Here is a 24,070-nt window from a genome sequence, read left to right as displayed (position 1 = left end):
TGGGTGTCAAGGAGGAAGAGATACAGGACAGAACAACATTTAGGAACAAACTTGCGGGAGTGAGGGATGCACGCAAAAAGCCGCTGGCCGAGCTACGGAACGTCTCGGCAGAAGAATGAGAAAGGAGAAGCCAAAGGCTTAAGGATCTTTGACGAGAGTGCACAGAGAAGAGCATAAGTCTGCGTGACAGAAGGGCAGGTAGATTGTGCAAACGTAGCCCGCAGATGGGCGTGTCGATGAATAATAATAATAATAATAATAATAATAAGAAGAAGAAGAAGAAGAAGAAGAAGAAGAATAGAGAGATAGATTTATTCTTTCTTTCTTAACCTGCTTAACCTCCAGGGTCGGTTTTTCCCTCGGACTCAGCGAGGGATCCCACCACTACCGCCTCAAGGGCAGTGTCCTGGAGCTTCAGACTCTTGGTCGGGGATACAACTGGGGAGTATGACCAGTACCTCGCCCAGGCGGCCTCGCCTGCTATGCTGAACAGGGGCCTTGGCGGGGGATGGGAAGATTGGAAGGGATAGACAAGGAAGAGGGAAGGAAGCGGCCGTGGCCTTAAGTTAGGTACCATCCCGGCATTTGCCTGGAGGAGAAGTGGAAAACCACAGAAAACCACTTCCAGGATGGCTGAGGTGGGAATCGAACTCACCTCTACTCCGTTGACCTCCCGAGGCTGAGTGGACCCCGTTCCAGCCCTCGTACCACTTTTCAAATTTCGTGGTGAAGCCGGGAATCGAACCCGGGCCTCTGGGTGTGGCAGCTAATCACACTAACCACTACACCACAGAGGCAGACGATAGATTTATTAAGGACATAATAAATTGTCTGTCCTCCAATGAGGGTGACCATCCTGAACAGGAATACAGTCAGGTTACAATTTCAATAGAATTTACAAACATCAAAAAGGGGAAATTTATAATTGTTCATGCTGTCAAAGTCTTCCTTTTCCTCGGGTGGGGTGGGGGAGGGGGGTGGCGGAGGACTGTTAATCACGTTCTCAGGTATAGATGGAAGTGAATGATGTGCAGAGAGCCCCTCAGAATCTATATTACTATTTGCTCTATTTCGCAGAAGGGAACTCCCAAATTTTGAAGTAAGGTTGATGTCCGACTAGGAAGGTCACCGTTTGCTCCGAACAGCTGACCTCTGACAATCCTGCGATCGAGAGGTGTTTTGTACCTTAACGGTCTTACAGCATATCAGCTTACTATGTTGCCGTTATAGGCAGTTAAAAGCTAATGACTGGATATTGAAGAATAGAAACGGCGAAGAGAAATGCGTGATAATTAAAAATAAACGGTTTTTAATTTTAGAACATCATATAACTTTAAAAGTAGGGGAATAGAAATAGAAAAAGTAACGTCAAAATTACGAGTGAAACTCAGTAGAACGGTGGATGGGGATCTGGAAACCTCATTAGCTGATGGCTTAAATAAATCCACAGTCCCATTAATTTCAGTGCAGATTGGGGAGCTTACGGTAGGGACAAATCTGTGTGAATTCGCGACATGTTTGACATGGATATGTTTTTCATTTGCCAGCAATTGAAACATGGGCCGTACCAACATTGCATATTACATTTTCTGAAGTCTTCAAAAACCACAAAAGGCTAATTATAAAATTAAATGTGTCACACGTTTTCATCAAATAGCCAAATGTGATGTAAGTAATTATTTATTAGTTACTAATACTGTTCCGATTTTTTCACTTATCAGAGTAAACTAAAGCAAATGGAAGTAGTATGCCATACAGTAACGTTTTGCGTGCATAGATATGAACAAGTGGCAAAATGGGAATCATGCACTTTCTAAAGTAGTCTAGTCTGTGTTTATTATTGAACTAATTTTTTCATAGGCTAAGCTGTGACACTAATTTTTGAAAGCTGAAAGGCCAAGACTAGGAAATAGAACACTGTATACAATTATTCATTTGTTTATCTTTAAACTTATTTTATTGGTAAAATTCCACAATTAATAATGGCGAGTGGCCTTCGGAGAGGCCTGATCTGACACCCGTAGGCGACCTGGGCATCGTGATGAGGATGAAATGATGAGAAGACGACACATACACCCAGTTCCCGTGTCAGGAGAATTAACCATTTATGGTTAAAATTCCCGACGCTGCCGGGAATCGAACCCGGTACCCCTCTGGCCAAAGGCCAGAACGCTAACCATTAAGCCATGGAGTAATTACACAATTAATACCATGACTGTTACACAGTACTGTACAATTTTCCCCTGATCTGACTGTTGGTTCGAAGTCCACTCAGCCTACGTGACGATGAGATAGGGGGTGACATGAGTGGCACACTTTATGAAATAAAATGGATGCAAGAGCTCGTTGCCTTTTGCAATTTCCTTGTTGCTACTCAGTAACATCAGCTAATACAACATCGCAATAGTTGAGTATTGGTAAGAGGAATGTCTGAATTAGGCTACTCTTATACTGTGTGGAGGAAGCTGCTGATGAATTTTGAGTGGGTGAAGTGAAGCATATACATCCCTGCAATCATCAATTATTTGTTCATACCAAAAACCAAACCAAACCCAATGGAGCAACAGCCCTGGAGAGCTATGGTCTACCAAGCGACCACTGCTCAGCCCGAGGGCCTGCAGATTATGAAGTGTCGTGTGGTCAGCGCGACGAATCCTCTCGGCCATTATATTTGGCTTTCTAGGCAGAAGTCTCATCGTCAGACAGCTACTCAACTGTAATCACGTAGACATTGAACCAGCCCTCAGATTCAGGTAAAAATCCCTGATCTGGCAGGGAATCGAACCCAGGGCCTTCGGGTAAGAGGCAAGCACGCTACCCCTCGCATTTGTTCAAACCAACTGAAGGTTAATTTACAATGACCCCAAAGTTTTTCACAGACTTTTGCAATGGTATTACCACACCGTTGACCATGAGTGGGTATGGAGGTCTTTCTTTCAGAATAGCCACAGTCCTTACCTGTCTTTATAGGATGTGTCTTAATCGTATTAATTATGAGAAAGTTGTCACTGCCATGGGAGTTGATTAGGTTTATATTAGTACTCATTTGCTGCATGGCGCTATCATTTCTTGTATTCTGACGTAGCTATAGATTTGTAGATTTCTTGAGGTTAGCCAAATTATGGAAGGTACTTTGTATCCTCTGCACTACATTGCAAGACGTGTCGATTTTACAAGATTTGTCGATTGACCCGTATGAGCCAGGATCCATTCAATAGGTGGTGATTGCAAATTTAACGGAAAACCGACGTGGTTTTCAACCACATTACCAGTCCTCCTTAACGCTCAGAGAACGAGAGAAAAACAGTTCCCATCCTTCGATAATAATAATAATAATAATAATAATAATAATAATAATAATAATAATAATAGAGGAGAGATAGAGCATACAAATTAATACAGGAAATTTTTACGAAAGACCTCGACCCACGTCAACATTTTTGGGGTGGGTACCACTGAGGTTAAATGCAGAGCTGGTACTCAAAATTTGGAAAGCTCTCGCTTGCTATGGGGAAGCGCTGTCTTATCCTTTAGTCATTTACCTCGAAGTGCGGCTCCATGGCTAAATAGTTAGCGTGCTGGCCTTTGGTCACTGGGGTCCCGGGTTCGATTCCTGGCAGGGTCGGGAATTTTAACCATCATTGGCTAATCTCTGGCACTTGAGCTGGGTGTGTGTGTGTTGTCTTCATTATAATTTCATCCTCATCACGACGCGCAGGTCGCCTACGGGCTTCAAATAAAAGAGACCTGCACCTGGCGAGCCGAATCCGCCCTGGGAGATCCCAGCACTAAAAGCCATACGACATTTCATGTATCTCGAATGCCTAACACTAGAATATGTCGAAGAATTCTTGAAATTCTCATGACCTGGAAATTTAGCACTCATGGGCAATTACAATCACGAAGGATCTAGCCGATGTCTCTTGACACACTGGCTCAAGAAGTAAGTTCAGGACCTCGGGACACGAGACAAAGGCTCTTCTGGAAAGAATGAGAAGACGACCTGGCGTAAAGTGATCCGAAGAACAAAGAAATGCACGGCGTGGGAAGTAGTAGAAATTATGGTTTTTGTGAATGATGATCCTCGATAATCATTACGGCACTTGAAGGAGGTTACATTCGTCTCATGACGATCACCGGTGGACGCGCAGGTTTTCTCATACGTGTATACCATCTTTTATCATAAACATGTTGTTAAATAATAATAATAATAATAATAATAATAATAATAATAATAATAATAATAATAATAATAATAATAATAGCCTCCGTGGCTCAGACGGCAGCGCGTCGGCCTCTCACCGCTGGATACCGTGGTTCAAATCTCGATCACTCAATGTGAGATTTGTGCTGGACAATGCGGAGGCGGGACAGGTTTTTCTCCGGGTACTCCGGTTTTCCCTGTCATCTTTCATTCCAGCACCACTCTCCATTCTCATTTCATGGCATCTATCAGTCATTAATAACTCACTTTGGGAGTGGCGACCCCCATCGTACTAACAGCCTGTATATGATTCATTCATCACATCCCTGACCCGGTGAAAGACTGGAAAACAGGTTGTAGGTTTTCATTTTCATTAATAATAATAATAATAATAATAATAATAATAATAATAATAATAATGGTTTTACGTCCCTCTGACTAATTTAATGTTTTTGCAGGCGCCGAGGTGCCAGAATGTTGTCCCTCAGGCGTTCTTTTCCGTGGCGGTAAATGTACTGACGCGAGGCTGATGTATTTGGGCACCCTCAAATACGACTGGACTGAGCTAGGATAGAACTTACCAACTTGGTAAGCTGGCGCCTTACCCGTCTGAACCACTCAACCCAAAAATCATGTTGGTAAATCAAAGGAAGCTTGTTTACTGTTTCTTATTGTGGGACCTTAGAAATATGATCGCTGTCTGTATATAGGCACCCAGCGTGTTAACCACTGCATGTAATTATTCTCGTAATTGGTTTTGCGGCAAACTTGGGAGTGTGTACGGGTGGGTAGATAAAATCATAAGAAGGTACTTAATGTAGAAAGTCGGTGATAAATCCTTTGATAACTCAGAAGGTTATCTTGAGCTATTAAGTCATTTTCGTGGTAAATAACGTTTTAAAATCCGAACTTTAGCATTCTCAATTCTAAGATAAGCCTTTCGTTGCACGTTACGATTTGTAGCAAAGCTCTCACAGCTAATAACTGCTTACCTGACGTCATATTGCATCATGGAGGTGGTGGTGATAATTGATTTAAAAGGAAATACAACTAAACAACCATACGCGCTTAATATTGGCCTAAGGGAAAATAATGAAGAGGGAATGTTTTTACAACTTGTTTTACGTCGCAGCGACACAGATAGGTTTTATGGTGACGATGGGATAGGAAAGGGCTAGGAGTGGAAAGGAAGCAGCCGTGGCCCTAATTAAGGTACAGCAGGTGTGAACATGGGAAACCACGGAAAATCATCTTCAGGGCTGCCGACTTTGTAGTTCGAACCTACCATCTCCCGAATGCAAGCTCACAACTACGCAACTCTAACCGCACGGCCAACTCGCTCGGTAAATGAAGAGTTCTGATCCTTCTAAGACTGAGGATTTTGAGGGAAGAAAGGGAAGGGCCATTAAGGGTGTGGATATTAACAACTCACTAGGTCTTGCAAACCTAATGTCATCGGTATCGAAAGAGTTCAGAGGGAGGTCAGGCAGGAATGATGAAAGCGAGCACACTGACACGAATAAGTATCTCCAATTCCAAACTCTGCTAGGGGTCCGTGATCTCGAAGTCACGTTCCTTAATTTGAGATCCCCTACTGTCCCCCTTTTATTTACCGCTAACGACAGGCAAGGGATTCAACTACGCTAGGAGCTTGTGACGTCAGTGGACTCCAGTCTGCGAGGCGTTGTAACTTACTGCAAATCAGTGTACCAAGCTCCCCACTTATCTTCCTTATCACAAATAAGTTTACGTAGTAATATAACATTTTCACATTAATATGTTGCAAAAGACTATAATTTTTATTATTTTGTTTGTGTGCTTTTGCAAACATTGCAGACCTACTTTGTAGGCCAGAATAGTGAGACCTTTTGCTAATATGTTTAAAAATCATTTTTAGATGTTTCAATACACCGTAAACTTTAGTATTTACAGCTCCCAATTAGTTGAAGCAATTTAGGCTACAACAAGTTCCTTATACACGTACAAATGAAACAGATCAAAGCTTAACAATCAAGAAATTATATTAACCGATTAAGTCTAAATAGAAACGCTTAAGACCAATAAAATATACAGGATTAAATATTGCATGTTACTACGTTTCCTAAAAATGGTAAGTACTGTGCTAACATTATTGTTTGTTTTAACTTATCACTAACAAAAGTATATAATAATAATAATAATAATAATAATAATAATAATAATAATAATAATAATAATAATAATAATAATAATAATAATAATAATAATAATAATAATAATAATAACAAAAACCCTGTTTAAGAAAAATACCATTGCTATTAATTTAGGCCTAACTTTCAGGGCTTTATTTTGTTCATCCTCTTTTTTTTCCGTGCAGCGTCAGCGTAGTCCGTCTCTTCTAGTTACCGTGGATTCAACGAATATATTCTATCTCCACAACCCTTTAATCATTTTGACACATACATAGCTAATCTCCACGCACGGTAGTTTTACACCAGAGGTGCTGACGCTGGGCTCCCGCGGGTACCCAGCACTGTAAGCGGGCGGACTGGCAGCCACAGTGACGTTATGGTTACGTCACAGGCCGTGAAGGTTGGGCAAAGTTCTTCTAGTCATTTTCGATCACTGGGGCGATACACGATTTCGAAACTGAGGTAGAAAGTAATGAAAGAAAGAGGGCAGAAATCCACGCCATTTTCAGGTTATGTTGTAAGAAATAAGTTATTTATGTTCATTGCAATTTGTGTATTTTGATCAGATATAATAAGAGTCCTAAAACTTCAAATACTTTTGTAATGTACATAATGAATTACACTTTTCACTATCAAATTTTAAGAGGTGCTTTAGAAGCATTTCTAATATAATACGTAGTTAAGGTGGATGAACTGTGGCTTGTTGTTGCTTGGGTTTAAATTATCTGATAAACTCACCAACAATCCAATCATGCTTACCGGGAATATCTTCAGTCAGGTTATTTGTTTGAAGACATACCGTATATCTATTTGGTACATATATTTACATTGTTGTTCTAATTTAATTTCGGATAGTAAATATCTATGCCCCCACTCGATATGAAACCCCCTCGCCATTTAGAGGCTAGCTATTATCATCGGACACCTGATAAGTTTTAAGTAGTATTTTCAAATTCAGTGAAGAGGGAAATTCAAACAACGCAACAACACTGTGAAAAATCAAGCAGTAAACTTGTTGAATTATGTAAATATATTAATTTTTTTGAATGAGTAACACGAATTTTAGTTTAAAAAATTGAATTATTGCCATTCCCATCCAAGGAATTAAATCGTAGGTTGTACGCTCAAACCATGCACTGTACCTTCGCAAAATGTAAAACAAAAATTACAACGTCTTAGTTTTCCTTGAATGTATAAATATAAGAAAAAGCTGACTGTTTACATCAAGCGCAGTATAAATGAAACAAGAATATCTTGAAAAGGTCGGTTTTCTTGCGATTTTAGCGTTTTTCTCAAATACTGCACCCGATTCAGCATTTCGCTGAGTAGTGTAGGAGAGCTTCGTAATGACAATCGAACGTCACCGTTCCCTTCCTGCAAAGTGCGTTCGCTCTCTCGCTTCACTGTGACGTATGCTTGCTACGTAAGCTGCCCGTATTTACGTCACGCCATCTCGGCCGCATTGGGCTAGCCTCAACGGGCGCCCAGATGAGCACATATGGTTTAAATGATAAAATCTTAAAAGTCTGCTTGTTTACATTTGAGGTAGCTGTAAAAAGCAGCACGTGCATGCTTACAACTAGAATATTTCGCAGAATATGTTCTTATTATCTGGGTCTAGCTGTCACGTTGAAGATCTTCCTCGAAATACTCCCATTTATTTGCAACATTTTTTCCAATAGTGCGGGGAATTAATTATAATACGTTTTCAATTCGAATATGGAAGAAAAACATTTTAAAGGAGGTTAAGTTCTTCTGTTAAAAGCAAACGCTCTTCAGTATTGTGTGTTACGGTTTGTTTATAACCTACAACTTTCAGTGTTAACTAGTTTGAGTTACGTAACACGTGGACTTCCCAGTGCGAAAAATTTTGATATCAATTGGGTGAGGGTCGATCTAAAAATGTGAAACCGTACATAAAGGAGAAGTAAAACGCAGATGTATTCTCATTAATTTTGTTGAGATGACGGACATGAAATTGATATGGAAGAAAATGATGCGATAGATTAAGTCAGTACATTATTTTTTTCTGTCTGTACGAAACGGTTCGCAGTACCGGCACCTTTCTTCCCCCAATATTTTTTAAAACAGAACTGCCATTTATTGGGACAGAAATTTTTTATAAATATTCCAGCAGAGGGTACTATATTCACGAACTGAATTTTCTGTTTTCGTTCTCCGAAATTAGCACCATACTTATATATTTCATATCTTCATTATTTTCTGTCGATCATTAAACAATGTACAACTTATTTTCACAGCATTATTATTAACGGACATCTTGATAGCTTTAAGCATGAAGCCTCTTCGAGTCTTCCGAACGCATGCTGATAGATACATGACTCAAACCGCATATCTACTTGCTCGGTAAAATAATACAGTCGAATCGTGACGACCTGCTACAAGTGCCATCTTGTAGCGCATAACAAATGACGTACGCCTCGTGATGTGGGTTGGTGAAGCGAGTATATTGTGAGCGACAGGCTGGCTGTACCATGTTGCACGTTCTGCTGTTATCGGTAAGGAAAGCAATTTAACCGAGTTGCAAACAGGGATGATCATACGTTTTTTTGGCCAAAAGTGGCATCATTTCGGAAACACCGATGTTCCTGAATTGTGCACGTGCCGCTGTGGTAAAGATATATCGTGAGAGGACCAATGGCACCATTGGAAATAACCATAGTTGAAACTGCGGATCTCCGTAGACAACGACTGTGCATGAAGGCCAACCAATAGGCTACAGTGGAACAGCTCACAGTCAAAATGAAGCAGGGGGCATCCAGACACATTTCTAGCACAACAGTTCAGCGAGCCCTTCTACAAATGGGGCTGCGTTGTAGACGGAAAATGACTGCACTCGTGCTGACAGAGGTACATTGTAGACAACGACTGAAATTAGCTCGACAGTGTGGCGACTGGACCGTTGCTGACTGGCGACGGGTAGCCTTCTTCAACGAGTCACGTTGTCAGCTGCATAGAACGGATGGTCCATAGCGTGTCCGGTGAGAAACGTTAGAGAACCAACACCCTGCAACCACTGCTGGATGAACACAAGGCAGTGCGGACACATATATGATCTGGGAGATGTTCCATTGGTATCCTCTAGGACTCACCATCCATGTGGAAGGCATTCTTGTTCGATTTCATTATGAATCCATTTTCGGCTATCACGCCCACCGAACATGATCATTGTCTTTCCTCCGAAGGACAGGATCTTCCAACACGAAAATGCGCCTTGCCAAACGGCTAGACGTGTCGACACGTAGCGAGCAATATCAAAACTTCATAGCTCTTCTCTGGTCCCCAAACAGCCCTGATCTCAATCTGTGTGATGACATTGATCGTCGTGTTCGCCGTTTGTCTCCTCCGCCATGCACCGTTCAACAGTTCTGGGACGCGCTGCAGCCCGCACGATATCAGATTTCTGCGGAGATCTATCAGCACCTGACCGAGTTACTGCCAGCACGTCTACAGTAGCTGCTGTCCGTGCTGCGAATGCCGGTTTCTCTGGATACTGGCAGGTGGTTATAATAATGTGATTTGACTGTATATATCCTAGTGCAGAGGTTCCCAAACTATTATGAGTTTGTACACACTCACTCATGGCTAAAATTTCAGTGACCCTCCCCGAAAAAATCCTTAAATGATAGGTTTAAGGAATATGAGTACCTGGCTAATTAATGAGGAGTTTTAATTGATTATAAACCATTCTCTTAAATACTCATCACACATTAGACCCGATTGTGAAGCTAAAAATAAATTTTTATCATAAAAATGAAAATCCACAGCCTGTTTCCAGTCATTCGACCGGGTCAGGAATGGAATGAATGAAGCCCCTTCTAGCGGCGAAGATAGAAATTGTGCCGGCTGCCGAATCCTGTTGCACCCCTCCGGGGCAACGATTAATGAATGACAGATGAAATGAAATGATATTGGAGAGTGTTGCTGGAATGAAATATGACAAGAAAAACCGAAGTACCCAGAGAAAAACTGTCCTGCCTCCACTTTGTCCAGCACAAATCTCACATGGAGTGACCGGGATTTGGACTACGGAACCCAGCGGTGAGAGGCCGAAGCGCTGCCGCCTGAGCCACGAAGGATCTACATTTTTATCATATCACGGGAATTTTAAGACTCTGTCCGTATCAAGAATAACACAATGATAGTAAAGTAATAATAATATTAATAAAATGAATTTACGTTCCACTAAACATTTAAATAGTTTTCGGAGACGCTGGGGTGCCGGAATTTGGTCCCGAAGGAGTTCTTTTACGTGCCAATAAATCTACCAACACGAGGCGGCCGTACTTGAACACCTTCAAATACTACCGGACTAAGCCATGATCGAACCTGCCAAGTTGGGGGTCAGAAGACCACTGCCTCAACCGCCTGAGCCACTCAACCCGGTGAAAATACCATATTTGTCTGAAAGTTAAAAGAAATGCTAGATTTTAGCGTGAATGTCAAATTAATAAAAAACCGATGAACATTTTTCGATATTATTTTTGAAATTCAGACATTACAAACCATAAAATTTTCAATGGGACGGTTGTGCGTGAATGTTGTGACAGAGTTTTCTGATGTGTCGTAGTCCAGTTGGAACTTTCAAGCGAAGCGTGGCTCCACACACATATATATTTAAATGCTCATTTATTTCCATATTTGAATTTTTCATAACTTTTCCACAGAAAGCTGTTCGCTTACCGCACTTAAAGTCTCAGGTGTACCCCTGGGGGTATGCGTACCACAATTTGAGAACCACTGTCCTAGCGCTCAGATCCATTGTCCCTAAATTTATATCCCGTGTTTCGAGAAATTCTGTCAAGCCATTTCCCAGTCTTTCCTGTTCAGGTACCGAACAGAGGTTTTTAAAAAATGCTATTTGTTCGGGGCGTCGACCCATGTAGATCTTTTGCCCCTACTGGCACCATATTGTATGAACGTGCGTGTAATTGGAATGGCAGTAGAGTGAAATGTTTTGTGTGAGGAAAGGAAGATGAAGGACATCACAAACTAAAAATCCCTGACCCGGCCGGGAATCGAACCCGGGGCCGCCTAGTTACAGGCGAACGCGTTGCCTCCTACACCGCGGAGCCGGACGAACAGATAGGCAAATATTGATCTCAACGTACTTCCGAATTTTGTACACCCAATCCGAGATTAATAAAAAATGAACCGAAAATTTGAAATGTACAGAAAAAAAATAAAAATTGATGTAGAGCTACACTGCAATTAGTTCACAGTCTGTTTGGGAGTTAAGTACAACTATTTTTTCTACTATTTATTGGCAGCGCCCTGAATAAATATGAGGTCAGAACATTGTCCCATTAAAAATATTAAAAGAAACGAAATTGAAAATTTGACTTTTGTAACTCAGGTAGTATTTATTATATTTTCATACAACTTACGCATGTATACTACCTGAAGCTGACGTCTCCGAAAACCATCAAAAATAGTCAGTGGGACGTAAAAACAATAACATCATTATTACTACCAGAAGCTGCAGTGCAAATGATGAACTTAGAATATTGCCTCTTGCAAATTACGCTTGCAGAATAGGTTCTGAAACCTCAGTGAAGTGATGTGTACAGCTGTAGTGCAGTGGTGTACTTAGAATTGTTTCTTACACACTAAGCACGCATACTGCCTGAAGCATGGTACGGCGAGTGGTATAAGCCGAGGGGTAACGAAACTACTAACTACCTCACAAATATCACACTCAACTTCAAGCCCCTTCCTCGGAAGATCTAAAAGCCACGCTTCCCTTGAAAAAAGGTTGCTTCTTCGCCTAGTTCTTCCACTTCAGTTGATCCTTCACGTTTTGCAAATCAACGTTTTTTTTACAAGTTGTCTTAAGTCGCACCGACACAGATAGGTGTTATGGTGGCAATGGGACAGGAAAGGGCTAGGAATGGGAAGGAAGCGACCGTGGCGTTAGTTATGGTACAGCCCCAGCATTTGCCTGGTGTGAAAATGGGAAACCACGGAAAACCATATTCAGGGCTCTCGACAGTGGGGTTCGAATCCACTATCTCCGGAATACTGGATACTGCAAATCATCTAAGAAGAGTACTGGCTGAACTCAGACCATTCGCTATTTTTTAAAATCATATTTTATGAATTGCGGACATCCGTCCTTATCTTCTGTAAGGTGTTTTTAGTTATCTCTCAAACACCATGTATACCATGCAGCCAACCCCCCCACAGGGGATACCAAACAGAAAGGAAACAGGGAAAGGTTTTGAAAGGTGGGCCTTATAAAGGTAATACCGTCGAAGTCGGTAGAGACGAAGAGTTGACTAAGCGATGCCAAACAGAAAGATATAGAAACAAAAGGAACTGGACTGAGATAATCGCAAGCAATTACAAACTCAGGTGTGAACACGTGGTCGCAACGACACGCTAAGACTTTGGGGGATCCAAATTAAATCTGCCGTGGATTGTGATAATGCCTGGGTAAAAATATTGTCCGCGAATGTCACCAGGCTAAGTAACTCTGGCAGTAGAGCGCTGGCATTCGGAGCCCAAGTTGGTGAGTTCGATCCCGGCTCAAGATGCTCAAATACGTCAGCCTCGTGTCAGTACATTTACCACCGCGGAAAAGAACCTCTGAGAGACATAATTCCGCCATCTCGGTGGCTCCAAAAAACAAAGGATGTAAAACAAATAATACTATCATTATTGTATCACAATTCTCCACGAACAAACACTTCATCTTCCTAGATTCCTGGGGTTTGTCTATTACGAGACACGACTACAGAAGTTAATACGAATTAATGACGTGGGAACTTTTCGCACAGTACATGTTGTCTTGTATCTCAAATATGCGGTTGGAATTGTGGTGGGATGTGGTTCAATGGTGGTAGATAATGCTCCAAGGTATGACGCGTGCGCTTCTTTATCGAGCGTAACCACGTGCGATTGTCATTGTTTTAACGGCTACATATGTGTGGATTTGCTGCGGGGGTTTGCAATAATTTATTCGCTCTACGGTACACATTCTAGCTGCTCCAGCGGACTCCAGCCAGGTCAATCTGTGATATTTTGCACACCCAGAACGAAACAGCAATGCAGCTGAACTGAATTCTGCTTCTCAGAGCCAAGTGAAATGACAATCCGTATTATCATAGCACTACCAGATCTTGGTGAAATGTTCTGTGACCAAGATCCAGTTGGCGTTACAACTTTAAGGAGTCAAAACAGCGAGTTTATTATCCTGAAGGGTAAAGTCTACATGCGATCGAATGTATTCCACTGAACAGGAAGGGCTTACTAGAAAACATTGAAAAGACAGAAAGGAAGATCTTGAGGAAGATACTAGGGCCCAGGAAAGTGGGTCAAGAATTTAGACTGCGACCAAATGAGGAACTATACAAAAGGACCGAAAAAATTACAACATCCTTCAAGAAGAGAAGACTCTGCTTCTACGGACACATTAAAAGAATGCCACCAGAGAGAACAGCCAAGCGAATTCTGGAATACATGGAGAACAGGAAGACACAAACTAGCTGGCTTAAAGGGGTCAAGGAGGATATCGAGGAAAATAATATATCACAGCAGGTAGTATACAACAGACAGGAATACAGAAAAATCATCAACAAAATTAAGGTCCAAGATCAAAGTAGCAAAAAACGGACCGGCAACAACTGGTCACGAGAACGTAAAGAAGCCCACTCCGAAAGGATGAAGAAGTACTGGGCCGATCGAAAGAGGAAGAACCGTAAATGAATGATGCTTAACGTGGTCCATAGTAGACCCATTCGAAAACAAGAAGAAGAAGAAGGGTAAAATGAAATATTTCACCTCCAGTGCTGCAGACATTTCCATTTGACACCACACAGGCTGCCATCATGTCAGTTTAGACGTTTCGTTTTTTCTCCAAGAGATGGCATAAACTGATCTATGGCTGAGATTTTAATTTTGTCTGGTAAACACCAAATGTTTCACCAGAGATCTCTTACATGCCGATTTCGATTTTTCTCTAACCTTCAATTATCCGAATATCTCTACCAGGTTTGAAACTACGATCTCAGGATCTACAGGCCGACACTTTGTCACTGATCCACAGAGGAAAACGACGATGATGATGATGATGATGATGATGGCGAAGATAATAATAATATTAAAGTTCGCCTTATCAATGAAAATTCACAATAACTGGCTAAAAGAAATCAATGAAGATCTAAATGAAATTGGCATTAATGAAGAAACCATAGAATAAAATTCAGAACCTTAATTCACAAGCACAATTTTTCCGTCAAGCCCACTCGACTAAATACAGAATGGACTGAACAACGTGAAAAGGAACACAGCGAGAGGATGAAGAGATATGGGGAATAGAAGAAGAAAAGACAAAACTTGCTAATAAGTTCAAACGCGCTCTTATTTGGGCATAACGAATCAAGAATAATAATAACCTTATTGATATTGGATTAATAATTTTATATTATTTAAATATTAATAATTATTATTACAGGATAATGTATGTAGTTGAGTGCTCAGTCCGGAGGCTGGTGAGAACCTCAACATCTCCGTCATAAGTGGCCCAGGCATTCCTGAAGAGACGTACTGGGGAAATAAGGAGTAAGGTCGTTTCCTGTTGGTTTTCTCACTGAGGTATAAGTTGCTATTGCATCTCAGTCTGCCAAGCCCACTGAAATGCCTGCACAAACCGACTCTATGAGCAACATTTTCACACCATTCATAACAGGGACTGGCTGCATAAAGAATGGCATTACTATTATAGCATCGCTCATACTTTCATATCGTCTCAAAGCCAAGGATGAGACTGACAGGTCAATAAAAGAAACAAATTTCTTCTAGCCCATAGATATAGTAGGGGCTGCCTAGCCGAGGCGGTAGAGAGGTGCTCGGTTAGGCCGGAAGGACGTGGGTTCGAATCCCCGTCAGGAAGTCATAAAATTTAAGAAACGAGATTTCCACTTCCGGAGGTGCACATGGCCCTGAGGTTCACTCAGCATACACCAAAAATGAGTACCAGGTTAATTCCTGGGGGCAAAGGCGGCCGGGCGTAGAGCTAACCACTCTACCCCATCAAGTGCCGAGGTTACGGTTAGTGGAAGCCTTTACCTTCCACCCCTCCAACGGCCTTCATGGCCTGTACGGAGACGACTCTGCTTTGGTTTACTTTGCTTTACATAGACATAGTGCACCGTGAACACTGTATTCCAGCAAAGACAAGGATAATGACTTGTTTGTATTAAGAAAATTATTATTTAACCCGTATGCTGAGGTGATAGTGGTGATTATTGTCTTAAGGGGAAGACCAACTAGGCAACCCTCCCTCCGTAACTATAAACAGAAAGAAAACTGAAAGGGTCTGATCCTTCGAAGAATGAAGGTATCGGCAAAAGAAAGAGAAGATCCATGAGAGGCGTGAAATAGAAAGGCTCCCTAGGCCTCGGAAACCTTATCACGCGGAGGTCGGAAGAAAATAAGAGGTTACGAAGGGAGACGAATAGAAATGTTGAAAGTGCGGAGCCTGAAACAATGTCAAGTCCAGTTTGGGGTCTCATATGTGTCAACCCATTTTCCCAAGTGGAGAGACCTTGGGGGTTCCCCTTTCGGTCCCTTTTCTTATGGAAAACAGGGAATAACGTGGACGTATTCTACCACACTCGGAAAAGATGAAGTTGTCCGAAATTAAAGGTATCAAGCATATAATACTTCCTCCCTTGTCTAGTATTTTAAATTATCATTTTGTTATATTCGAGGTCCAGATTTGTCTTTTTTTTTTTTTTTTTTTTTTTTTGCAATTTGCTTTACGTCGCACCAGGTATGTCTTATGGCGACGATGGGATAGGAAACGGCTAGGAGTGGGAAGGAAGCAGCCATGGCCTTAATGAAGGTACAGTCCCAGCATTTGCCTGGTGTGAAAATGGGAAAACACGGAAAACCATCTTCAGGGCTGCCGACAGTGGGGTTCGAATCCACTATCTCCAGAATACTGGATATTGGCCGCACTTAAGCGACTGCAGCTATCGAGCTCGGTCAGATTTGTATTTCCAGACCTAACTTTCATTTTCCTTCGCACGGAATTCTGAAGATCGTTTTGTAAAAAAAAATTAAAAAAAATAATTTAAAAAAAGATCGACGAGATATATGAAAGTGAAGGTAGCGACCCTGGTCTTAACACCGGAAATATATAACAGCTGTGTCGTCACAGAGATCTCGTGACACAGTCCTGCACTGAACTTCGAGAAGGCCGCAACTACAGAAGCAGTACGGTAGTATCAAAGTGGAGTAGGTTCTTTCATGTCTGCTAAGTGCGTACACTCCACATGTGATCCATATGCTTATGAAAAAAGCATTAAGCCTAGAAGTCGACATTGACATTGACCTTGTACAAAGCTTATATCAACATGTGTGCGAAGTTTTATCTTAAAGAATGTATGTACGAGTGCGAAGCGTCGGTGGCTCAGGCGGCAGCGCGTCGGCCTCTCACCACTAGATTCTGTGGTTCAAATCCCGGTCACTCCATGTGAGATTTGTGCTGGATAAAGCGGAGGCGGGACAGGTTTTTCTCTGGGTATTCCGGTTTTCCTGTCATCCTTCATTCCAGCAACACTCTCCATTATCATTTCATTTCAACTGTCAGTCATTAATCATTATCCCAGAGGAGTGCGACAGGTCTCGGCAGCCGGCACAATTCCTATCCTCGCCGCGAAGTGGGGCTTCATTCATTCCATCCCTGACCCGATCAATGACTGGAAAACAGGTTGTAGATTTTCATTTGTAAGGCAGAATGCCCTTCGTGACGTCAGCTTCACCTGAGGCAGTTTTGCCAGGTCTATAAATAAAATATCGGTAGATTGTACGTAAAAAAATCAGGAGTTTTAATGAAAATTTTAGTAGATTCTCGAGGACTGAAATTGTATCATAAAACTAAATTAAAGAATGCTATAGTCATGTGAAGTTGTTATGAGAAAAATATACAATTTCACTCATCCTTATTGTCTGGCCAATCTACGCTTATGCTTCTTCTTATTCTACTTTCTCCCAGCTCTCACTGTAGGTGACTCTATTCATCAGACGTAGAAAACGTGTGCCAATTTTGAAGTCATAGCAAGATACAGATTTTGTATTCCTTTTTGAATACAGAAGTCCGGAGATCGTTTGAGTGCTCAGTGTATTTCTGGTTTTTGTTTTTATTCGATCGATAGAAGAAAAAATCCTTTCAACACTGGCAGATGAATGGGGCAAACACAAGAGTGACAACATCAGGATTGATAGCTTAGGAACTATTTGGGATCCATCTCCCTTTTTTACCTTATATACTGCATTCCAGAATTCTATTGTATTTGTACAGTCAACATTCACCTCCGTATTTCTTAATATCCGCCACTCGGTGTCAAGATCCTGAATATAATTTTCAATACGCAGCTAGAAATGGTCTGATCGACTGACTGGACTCACTCACTTAACATCCTGATCTGATTATATGCGGGTCGGGGATTTCCCTTCGAATGATGCAGTCAGGCGTGAGTTTTGAGTTCAATAAGAGGGAAGAGAATCCGCAATTCGAGCCTAAAATGAGTGCGGGAAAGTACGTAACGAATGTTATCGATAAAACGCTACACAGTGAGACGAGAAAAGAGTTTTTCAGCACAAATATATTATGTAACAGTTATGATTATTACTTCGTTTTCATAAATTTGGATTGGAAGAAATTTCGGGAGATTTTTTTGTTTTTCCGGGTTTTCTGGTGTGTTGCAACAAAATTGGAAGTTCTGCTGAAATTTCAGGAGACCTGGCAACACTGAGCTGAGGAACTATGATGAAAACCTACAACCTGTTTTCCAGTCAGTGACGGGGTCAGGGATGGAATGAATGAAGCTGCAATCTTGCGGCGAGGATAGGAATTGTGCCGGCTGCCGAGGCCTGTCTCACTCCTCTGGGGCAATGATTAATGACTGACAGATGAAATGAAATGATAGTGGAGAGTGTTGCTGGAATGAAAGATTACAGGGAAAACCGGAGTACCCGGAAAGAAACTTGTCCCGCTTCCGCTTTGTCCAACACAAACCTCACATGGAGTGACCGGGATTTGAACCACGGAACCTAGCGGTGAGAAGCCGGCGTGCTGCCGCGTGAGCCACGAAGGCTCTGAGCTGATGAACTAATGAAGGTGAAATGAATGATGGTGAATGAAACTGGGTAAGGTAAGGAGGTCGAAGGAATCGGTTGTGGCCTGTGAAAAGGAATTGTCACAGCACCACTCTCCCGGAAGTTGCCTGGAAGTGAAACTGGGAAACCACAGAAAACCATTCCTAGAACAGTCAACGGTGGGATTTGAACCCACTCATTTCTCAAATGCAGAACTCGGCTCCGGATAATAATGAAATAAATTCCTTACTGACGACGGCAATTAAACTCCTATCCGTAACCGAATTCGAACCGGTTCCAGGCGCATCGACCAGTTCCCTTGCGCTACTGTACGCCTGCCGGCATTACTCCTTACCGATTGACATCAATTCATATCGTAAGAGTTGCAAAAGTCAAATGTGAAGTTCACAAAAAACTATAAATATAATACAGAGATAACAAGAGACATCTGTCAGGAAAAGAAATTATTACATGATGATTTACTGCTTGGAAATGATAGCGAACTTTAGCAGCTCACATACTGGAGATAGCACTCTGATGACCTTAACCTCGATGACACTATGCAAATTCTATATCAGATGCTAACAAGACCCGGATTCTCTGGAAACGAGTGTTGCCAACTTCACTACTAAAATTCGCTATCGGAATTTTACCTCCAACATTTTAACTTCACTCTTGTTTATATTCAGATGGAGTAATAGGTACATATGACTGTGTGTGTGCTGTTTCAACCCTCCTATTACAAATCTTCCATAAAATATGCTAGAATTTAAATACAGTATGCAGACTTTCAGAGGTGGGATTAAATTAAACTTGCCCTAGTCCAACAACTCGCCCCACTGTGCACGCATCAGTAAGCTGTCGAAAGACTGTATACAATCATTCTCCAAAAGGATTTGGCAGGTAGCGTCCGTCGTTTGACTCTGTTAGCTGTGAGCAAATGTGACAGCGATTCTAGATCTGTCAAAAGTGAATCATGTGCCGTGCTTCAATTATTGACAGTGGAAGACTGTCAGGCGGATTGTATAATCATTCTTCACGACAACGTGCGCCCGCATGCTGAAATGAAATGGCGTATGGGTTTTAATGCCGGGAGTGTCCGAGGACAAGTTCATCTTGCCAGAGTATTTTGAATTGACGCCAGTTGGCGACCTGCGCGCCGTGATGAGGATGAAATGATGATGAAGACAACACATATACCCAGTCCCCGTGCCAGCAGAATTGACTAATTATCGTTAAAATTCCCGACCCTGCGGGGAATCGAACCCTGGACCCCTGTGACACATAGGCCAGCGAAGAAACGCTGGGAGGTTCTTGACCACCCACCCTCTACTTCTGACCTTCCACTTGTTCGTTCCTCTAACTACATTTCTGAAGGGATAATTCTTTCATAACGGTGAACCCAAAGCTACCGTGCTGTAATGGTTCACGCCGTAAACAGGATCCTTCTTTACGGATGGTATCTGACGCTTGGTGAAGCAGTGGGGTGCGAGTTTGGAAGCACACAGCAACATTTCCTCCAAGTTCAGTACTACATTTTAATTTCTCAAATGAGCTCCCTCTGAAGATCAGTGATAGAGTGCCGGTCTCCGTATCCAAAGATCGCGGGTTCAAACCCGGAAGAGCTAATCGGACTTTTGAAGAGCGGAATAAACTCCATTCGACAATCCATGTTGTACGATGTCGGTATGGAAAAGATCGCTGGTAACAAATTTGGTGTCCTACACATAGTACCCAGGCCATACGATTATCATTATTATTATTATTATTATTATTATTATTATTATTACTATTATTGCTAGTGGCTTTACAACGCACCGGCACAGATAGGTCTTACGGCGACGATGAGTTAGGAAAGGCCTAGGAGTTGGAAGGAAGCGGCCGTGGACTTAATTAAGGTACAGCTCCCGCATTTGTCTGGTGTGAAAATGGGAAACCACGGAAAACCATCTTCAGGGCTACCGACAGTGGGATTTGAACCCACTATCCCCCGGATGCAAGCTCACAGCCGCGCGCTCCTAACCGCACGGCCAACTCGCCGCGTATTATTATTATTATTATTATTATTATTATTATTATTATTATTATTATTATTATTATTATTATTATTATTATTATTATTATTATTATTATTATTGCCAGGCTGAGTGATTCGGACGGTAGAACGGTGGCCTTGTAAGCTGTCGGTGGCGAGCTGTATCTGTAGTAAATAATGCCCGTCAGATTATGTTAAATAACTTCATCAGACCAACATTATTGTACCTTGCGGTCTCCAATCATCGTGAAGGGTTGGTGGAAGGTAAAATCAACATTAATATTATTTTATTATTAGTTCGGCCAATTAAAGATCGCTTAGAATCTAAGACTACGGTACATTTTTCCTTCCTTTCTTTGCGGAAGCGAAACTTCTCTGCCTGTCTCTGTTTCTCTGACATTACTCCCTTAGTTTGACATTGGACTTGCAGAATCGAAAATTCTGTATAAGTGATTTGTCGGCGGAATTCGTCTCTGTTAGTTATGTCATCATCTGTGACCTTCAGACTTTGCAGATCCCATCTTGTTTCTCTCAGCCAGCATATGGTGTTCTTTTTAAATTTGGAGGTGTAATAAAAATCCTCTTTGTTAGCTCATTGTTATTCATTCTATGAAGGTTTCAATTAATAATAATAATAATAATAATAATAATAATAATAATAATAATAATAATAATAATAAAATTATTTGCTTTAAGTCCCACTAACTACTTTTAAGGTTTTGGGAGACGCCACAAGGTGCCGGAATTCAGCCCCGCATGAGTTCTTTTACGTACCAGTAAATCTATTGACACGAGGCTGACGTATCTGAGCAGCACCTTCAAATACCACCGGATTGAGCCAGGATCGAACGTGCCAAGTTGGGGTCAGAAGGGCAGCGTTTCAACCGTCTGAGCTCCTCAGCCTGGCCCTATTATTATTATTATTATTATTATTATTATTATTATTATTATTATTATTATTATTATTATTATTATTATTAGTATTATTATTTTAATTTCACCCGCATTGGTGGCGTCCATTATCAATGTAATCTCATTGGTTGCCTTAGAAGTGAACTTTCATAGTTTTCCATTTGTTTCCAGCCGAATATTGTGATAGAATAGTCTATATCATATAAGTCAAGATATTCCAATGGGATAACATCTTTTACTTGCAAAGTGTTGACCATGACGCTCCTAGGTGGTTAGGTCAATATTTCTCTTACATATACCAGGCCTTTCTTTTTTGTCTTTCTTACGCAACCTCCGTTGATCAACTCCTGTTTCACCGGACTCCGTTAAGAACCCGGACTTGTATTTCGTTCTCGCGCCTTTCATGGTTGTTCTTTTTCTCTAACGAATAATTTCATTTCATGAAATCGAGCTAGATTGCTACGCGGTTTGGATCATTGGATCACGTAACCGGTAGCTTGTACCCTATTCGGGATTCGAACCCCAACTATTGGCAGTTCTTAAGATGGGTTTCCGTGGTTCCCATTTTCACACTAGGAAATTACTGGAGCTGTACTTTAATTAAGGCCACGGTCGATTCATTCCTAATCCTAGCTCTGCCTTATCCCATTATCATCATAAGATATGCGTCGGTGTGACGTGAAAAACCCAGCAATCTTCGAAAAGCCACCACCCTCACATGCAAGTCAGTACTTTTACGCGATCGTTTATATGGTATTCATATTAACCACGGTACTCCCAGTTTTTCGTGGAATCCGAACCAAAGGGACGTGACTTCTCATTTCAAAATTCATAAATACCTTGGTTGGGAATCGAGTCGTGGACTCCTTGGCGAGAAGCCAGTAATAGTGCTCTCAGATACCTCGCCCCTTACTGTTTCCTAGACAATCTTAGTCCAAGTTATTTCCAATTACACCCAGATTATCAGGTATAATTGTATTATATAAGCGCTAGTGATTGATAACTTTCATATCCCAAATCTTAATGTGATACAAGAGTAAACAACCTCCTCACAAATAAAACAAAGTACACTACTAGCTGTCAACCACAACAGGAAATAACTCCTCTCGAACTTGGAGTTTTCCACACGCAAATATTACATCGTTATTTGAATCGAATTTCATCCAGTTAATCAATAATTACACGTAACTTTAAAACCTCTCTGAGATATCTGTGTAAATGCTGCAAATGCTGGTTCGCAAGGTCATGGCTATTTGTTACAGGAGAACACTTGGCAGACAGCTGTCATTCTTTTGAGTTTTCACTGCCGCATTGCATCATGGTAGCACGTGGTATACTACGCACGCTTGCGAGCACGTGGTGACCTTTACACATTCGCACTTCGCTTCATTAGGAAAGCTTTTAGCTACTTCCGCATCTTAAATCTTGGCGCGATTCAACCAGCCTAAATACAAATGACCGCGTAAAATATAAGAAATACATTTTGAATAGGTCTGGATGAAACTCCAATCATTTACTTGCTACTACTAAAATGAAAATAAATTAAGAGTACTTCTCTTCGATTTGAGATTTCACACAACTTTCTGTCAGTTTGCACAACTCTGAAATAAATGTGAAATGGTTCTTATACTGTAGGAACATTTAGATTTTTCCAAGGAATACACATCGCTTCGTAATTGTGTACTTCAAAGGAGAAAAACACAACAAATTCACATATATGAGTCCAAGACAAATAGACCTACATAATATAGCTCCCTTTCATCAGCATTGTCGTGAAGCACGTTGCAAAATATTGTTGCACTTGAATCTTGAATAATTTCAGTTCACTGAATATGCATGATTTTCATTCTTTGAAAGCATATTTCACGAAGAGTCGTTCACAGACATTTTTCCTTGATATCAAGTGGCTTTAATCGGCACGGACACATCACACACTGTAAAATGTACAGGAGATAATATAAAGGACGCAGAAACAACGTAAGGATGAGTTTGTTCTATCATGTGGCTTCGAAGTTGAAGACATGGGAAAATAATGACTCTACAAATTATCCACTTATCCTCTAATGCTATGGGCATTCATGGAGAAGGAAAATATTCTTTTCTTGCACCGAGAGACTTCGCACACTGCTTAGTCGTACAATATTGGAAAAAGGGACAAGTTGTACTTACTGACAATGTGTATCATGAAGGAGGCGAAGACGACGACCCACCCCCAGCCACCATCCGGAGGCGTCGGTTGGAGGCTACATTCTTCTTCGCGCTCATTCTCAAGTTCGCCGTCTACTTGCCGCCGCTTAGCCGGAGGAGCGTGCGTCATCTGTGGCTCGGCGCGCTCGTCATAGATCCCGCTGTCAGCGCGACTCTTGCTACAGCGTCACTGAGCGCACACACCGAGCTAAGCGGCCCGGCCTGGGGCGGCCGCATGACGCGAGCCCAGCGCTCCCCGTGGCCATTTCTGCTGCAACAATCAAGACAAGTGGTTTTGTCTTTACAGATACAATGCATTTTCCTGAGATGAGGAGATTATGACAGAATGGGCGAATGATAGGTAACCTTCAGATATTTTATCCTCAGGTAGATTATGCTATACAGTAGAACCTCATTAATCCGGACCCCATTAGT

General features: G+C 41.6%; 1 protein-coding gene across 1 annotated transcript in view; it reads right to left on the bottom strand.

Annotated features, from left to right (window-relative positions):
* Mct1 (Monocarboxylate transporter 1) overlaps nt 1–23,809 on the bottom strand; it is a 359,238-nt gene extending 335,429 nt beyond the window's left edge. Inside the window, exon 1 of the mRNA XM_067136498.2 lies at nt 23,618–23,809. Coding sequence (XP_066992599.1) covers nt 23,618–23,765 — 148 coding nt within the window. The 5' untranslated portion in view covers nt 23,766–23,809. The remainder of the gene's footprint in view (nt 1–23,617) is intronic.
* Nucleotides 23,810–24,070: the final 261 nt, after the last annotated feature.

This window comes from Anabrus simplex, chromosome 1 (assembly GCF_040414725.1).
Source record: "Anabrus simplex isolate iqAnaSimp1 chromosome 1, ASM4041472v1, whole genome shotgun sequence".
NCBI lineage: Eukaryota > Metazoa > Arthropoda > Insecta > Orthoptera > Tettigoniidae > Anabrus > Anabrus simplex.
The sequence above is the reverse complement of the archived record's forward strand: the minus strand, read 5'-3'. Positions and strand labels throughout refer to the sequence as shown.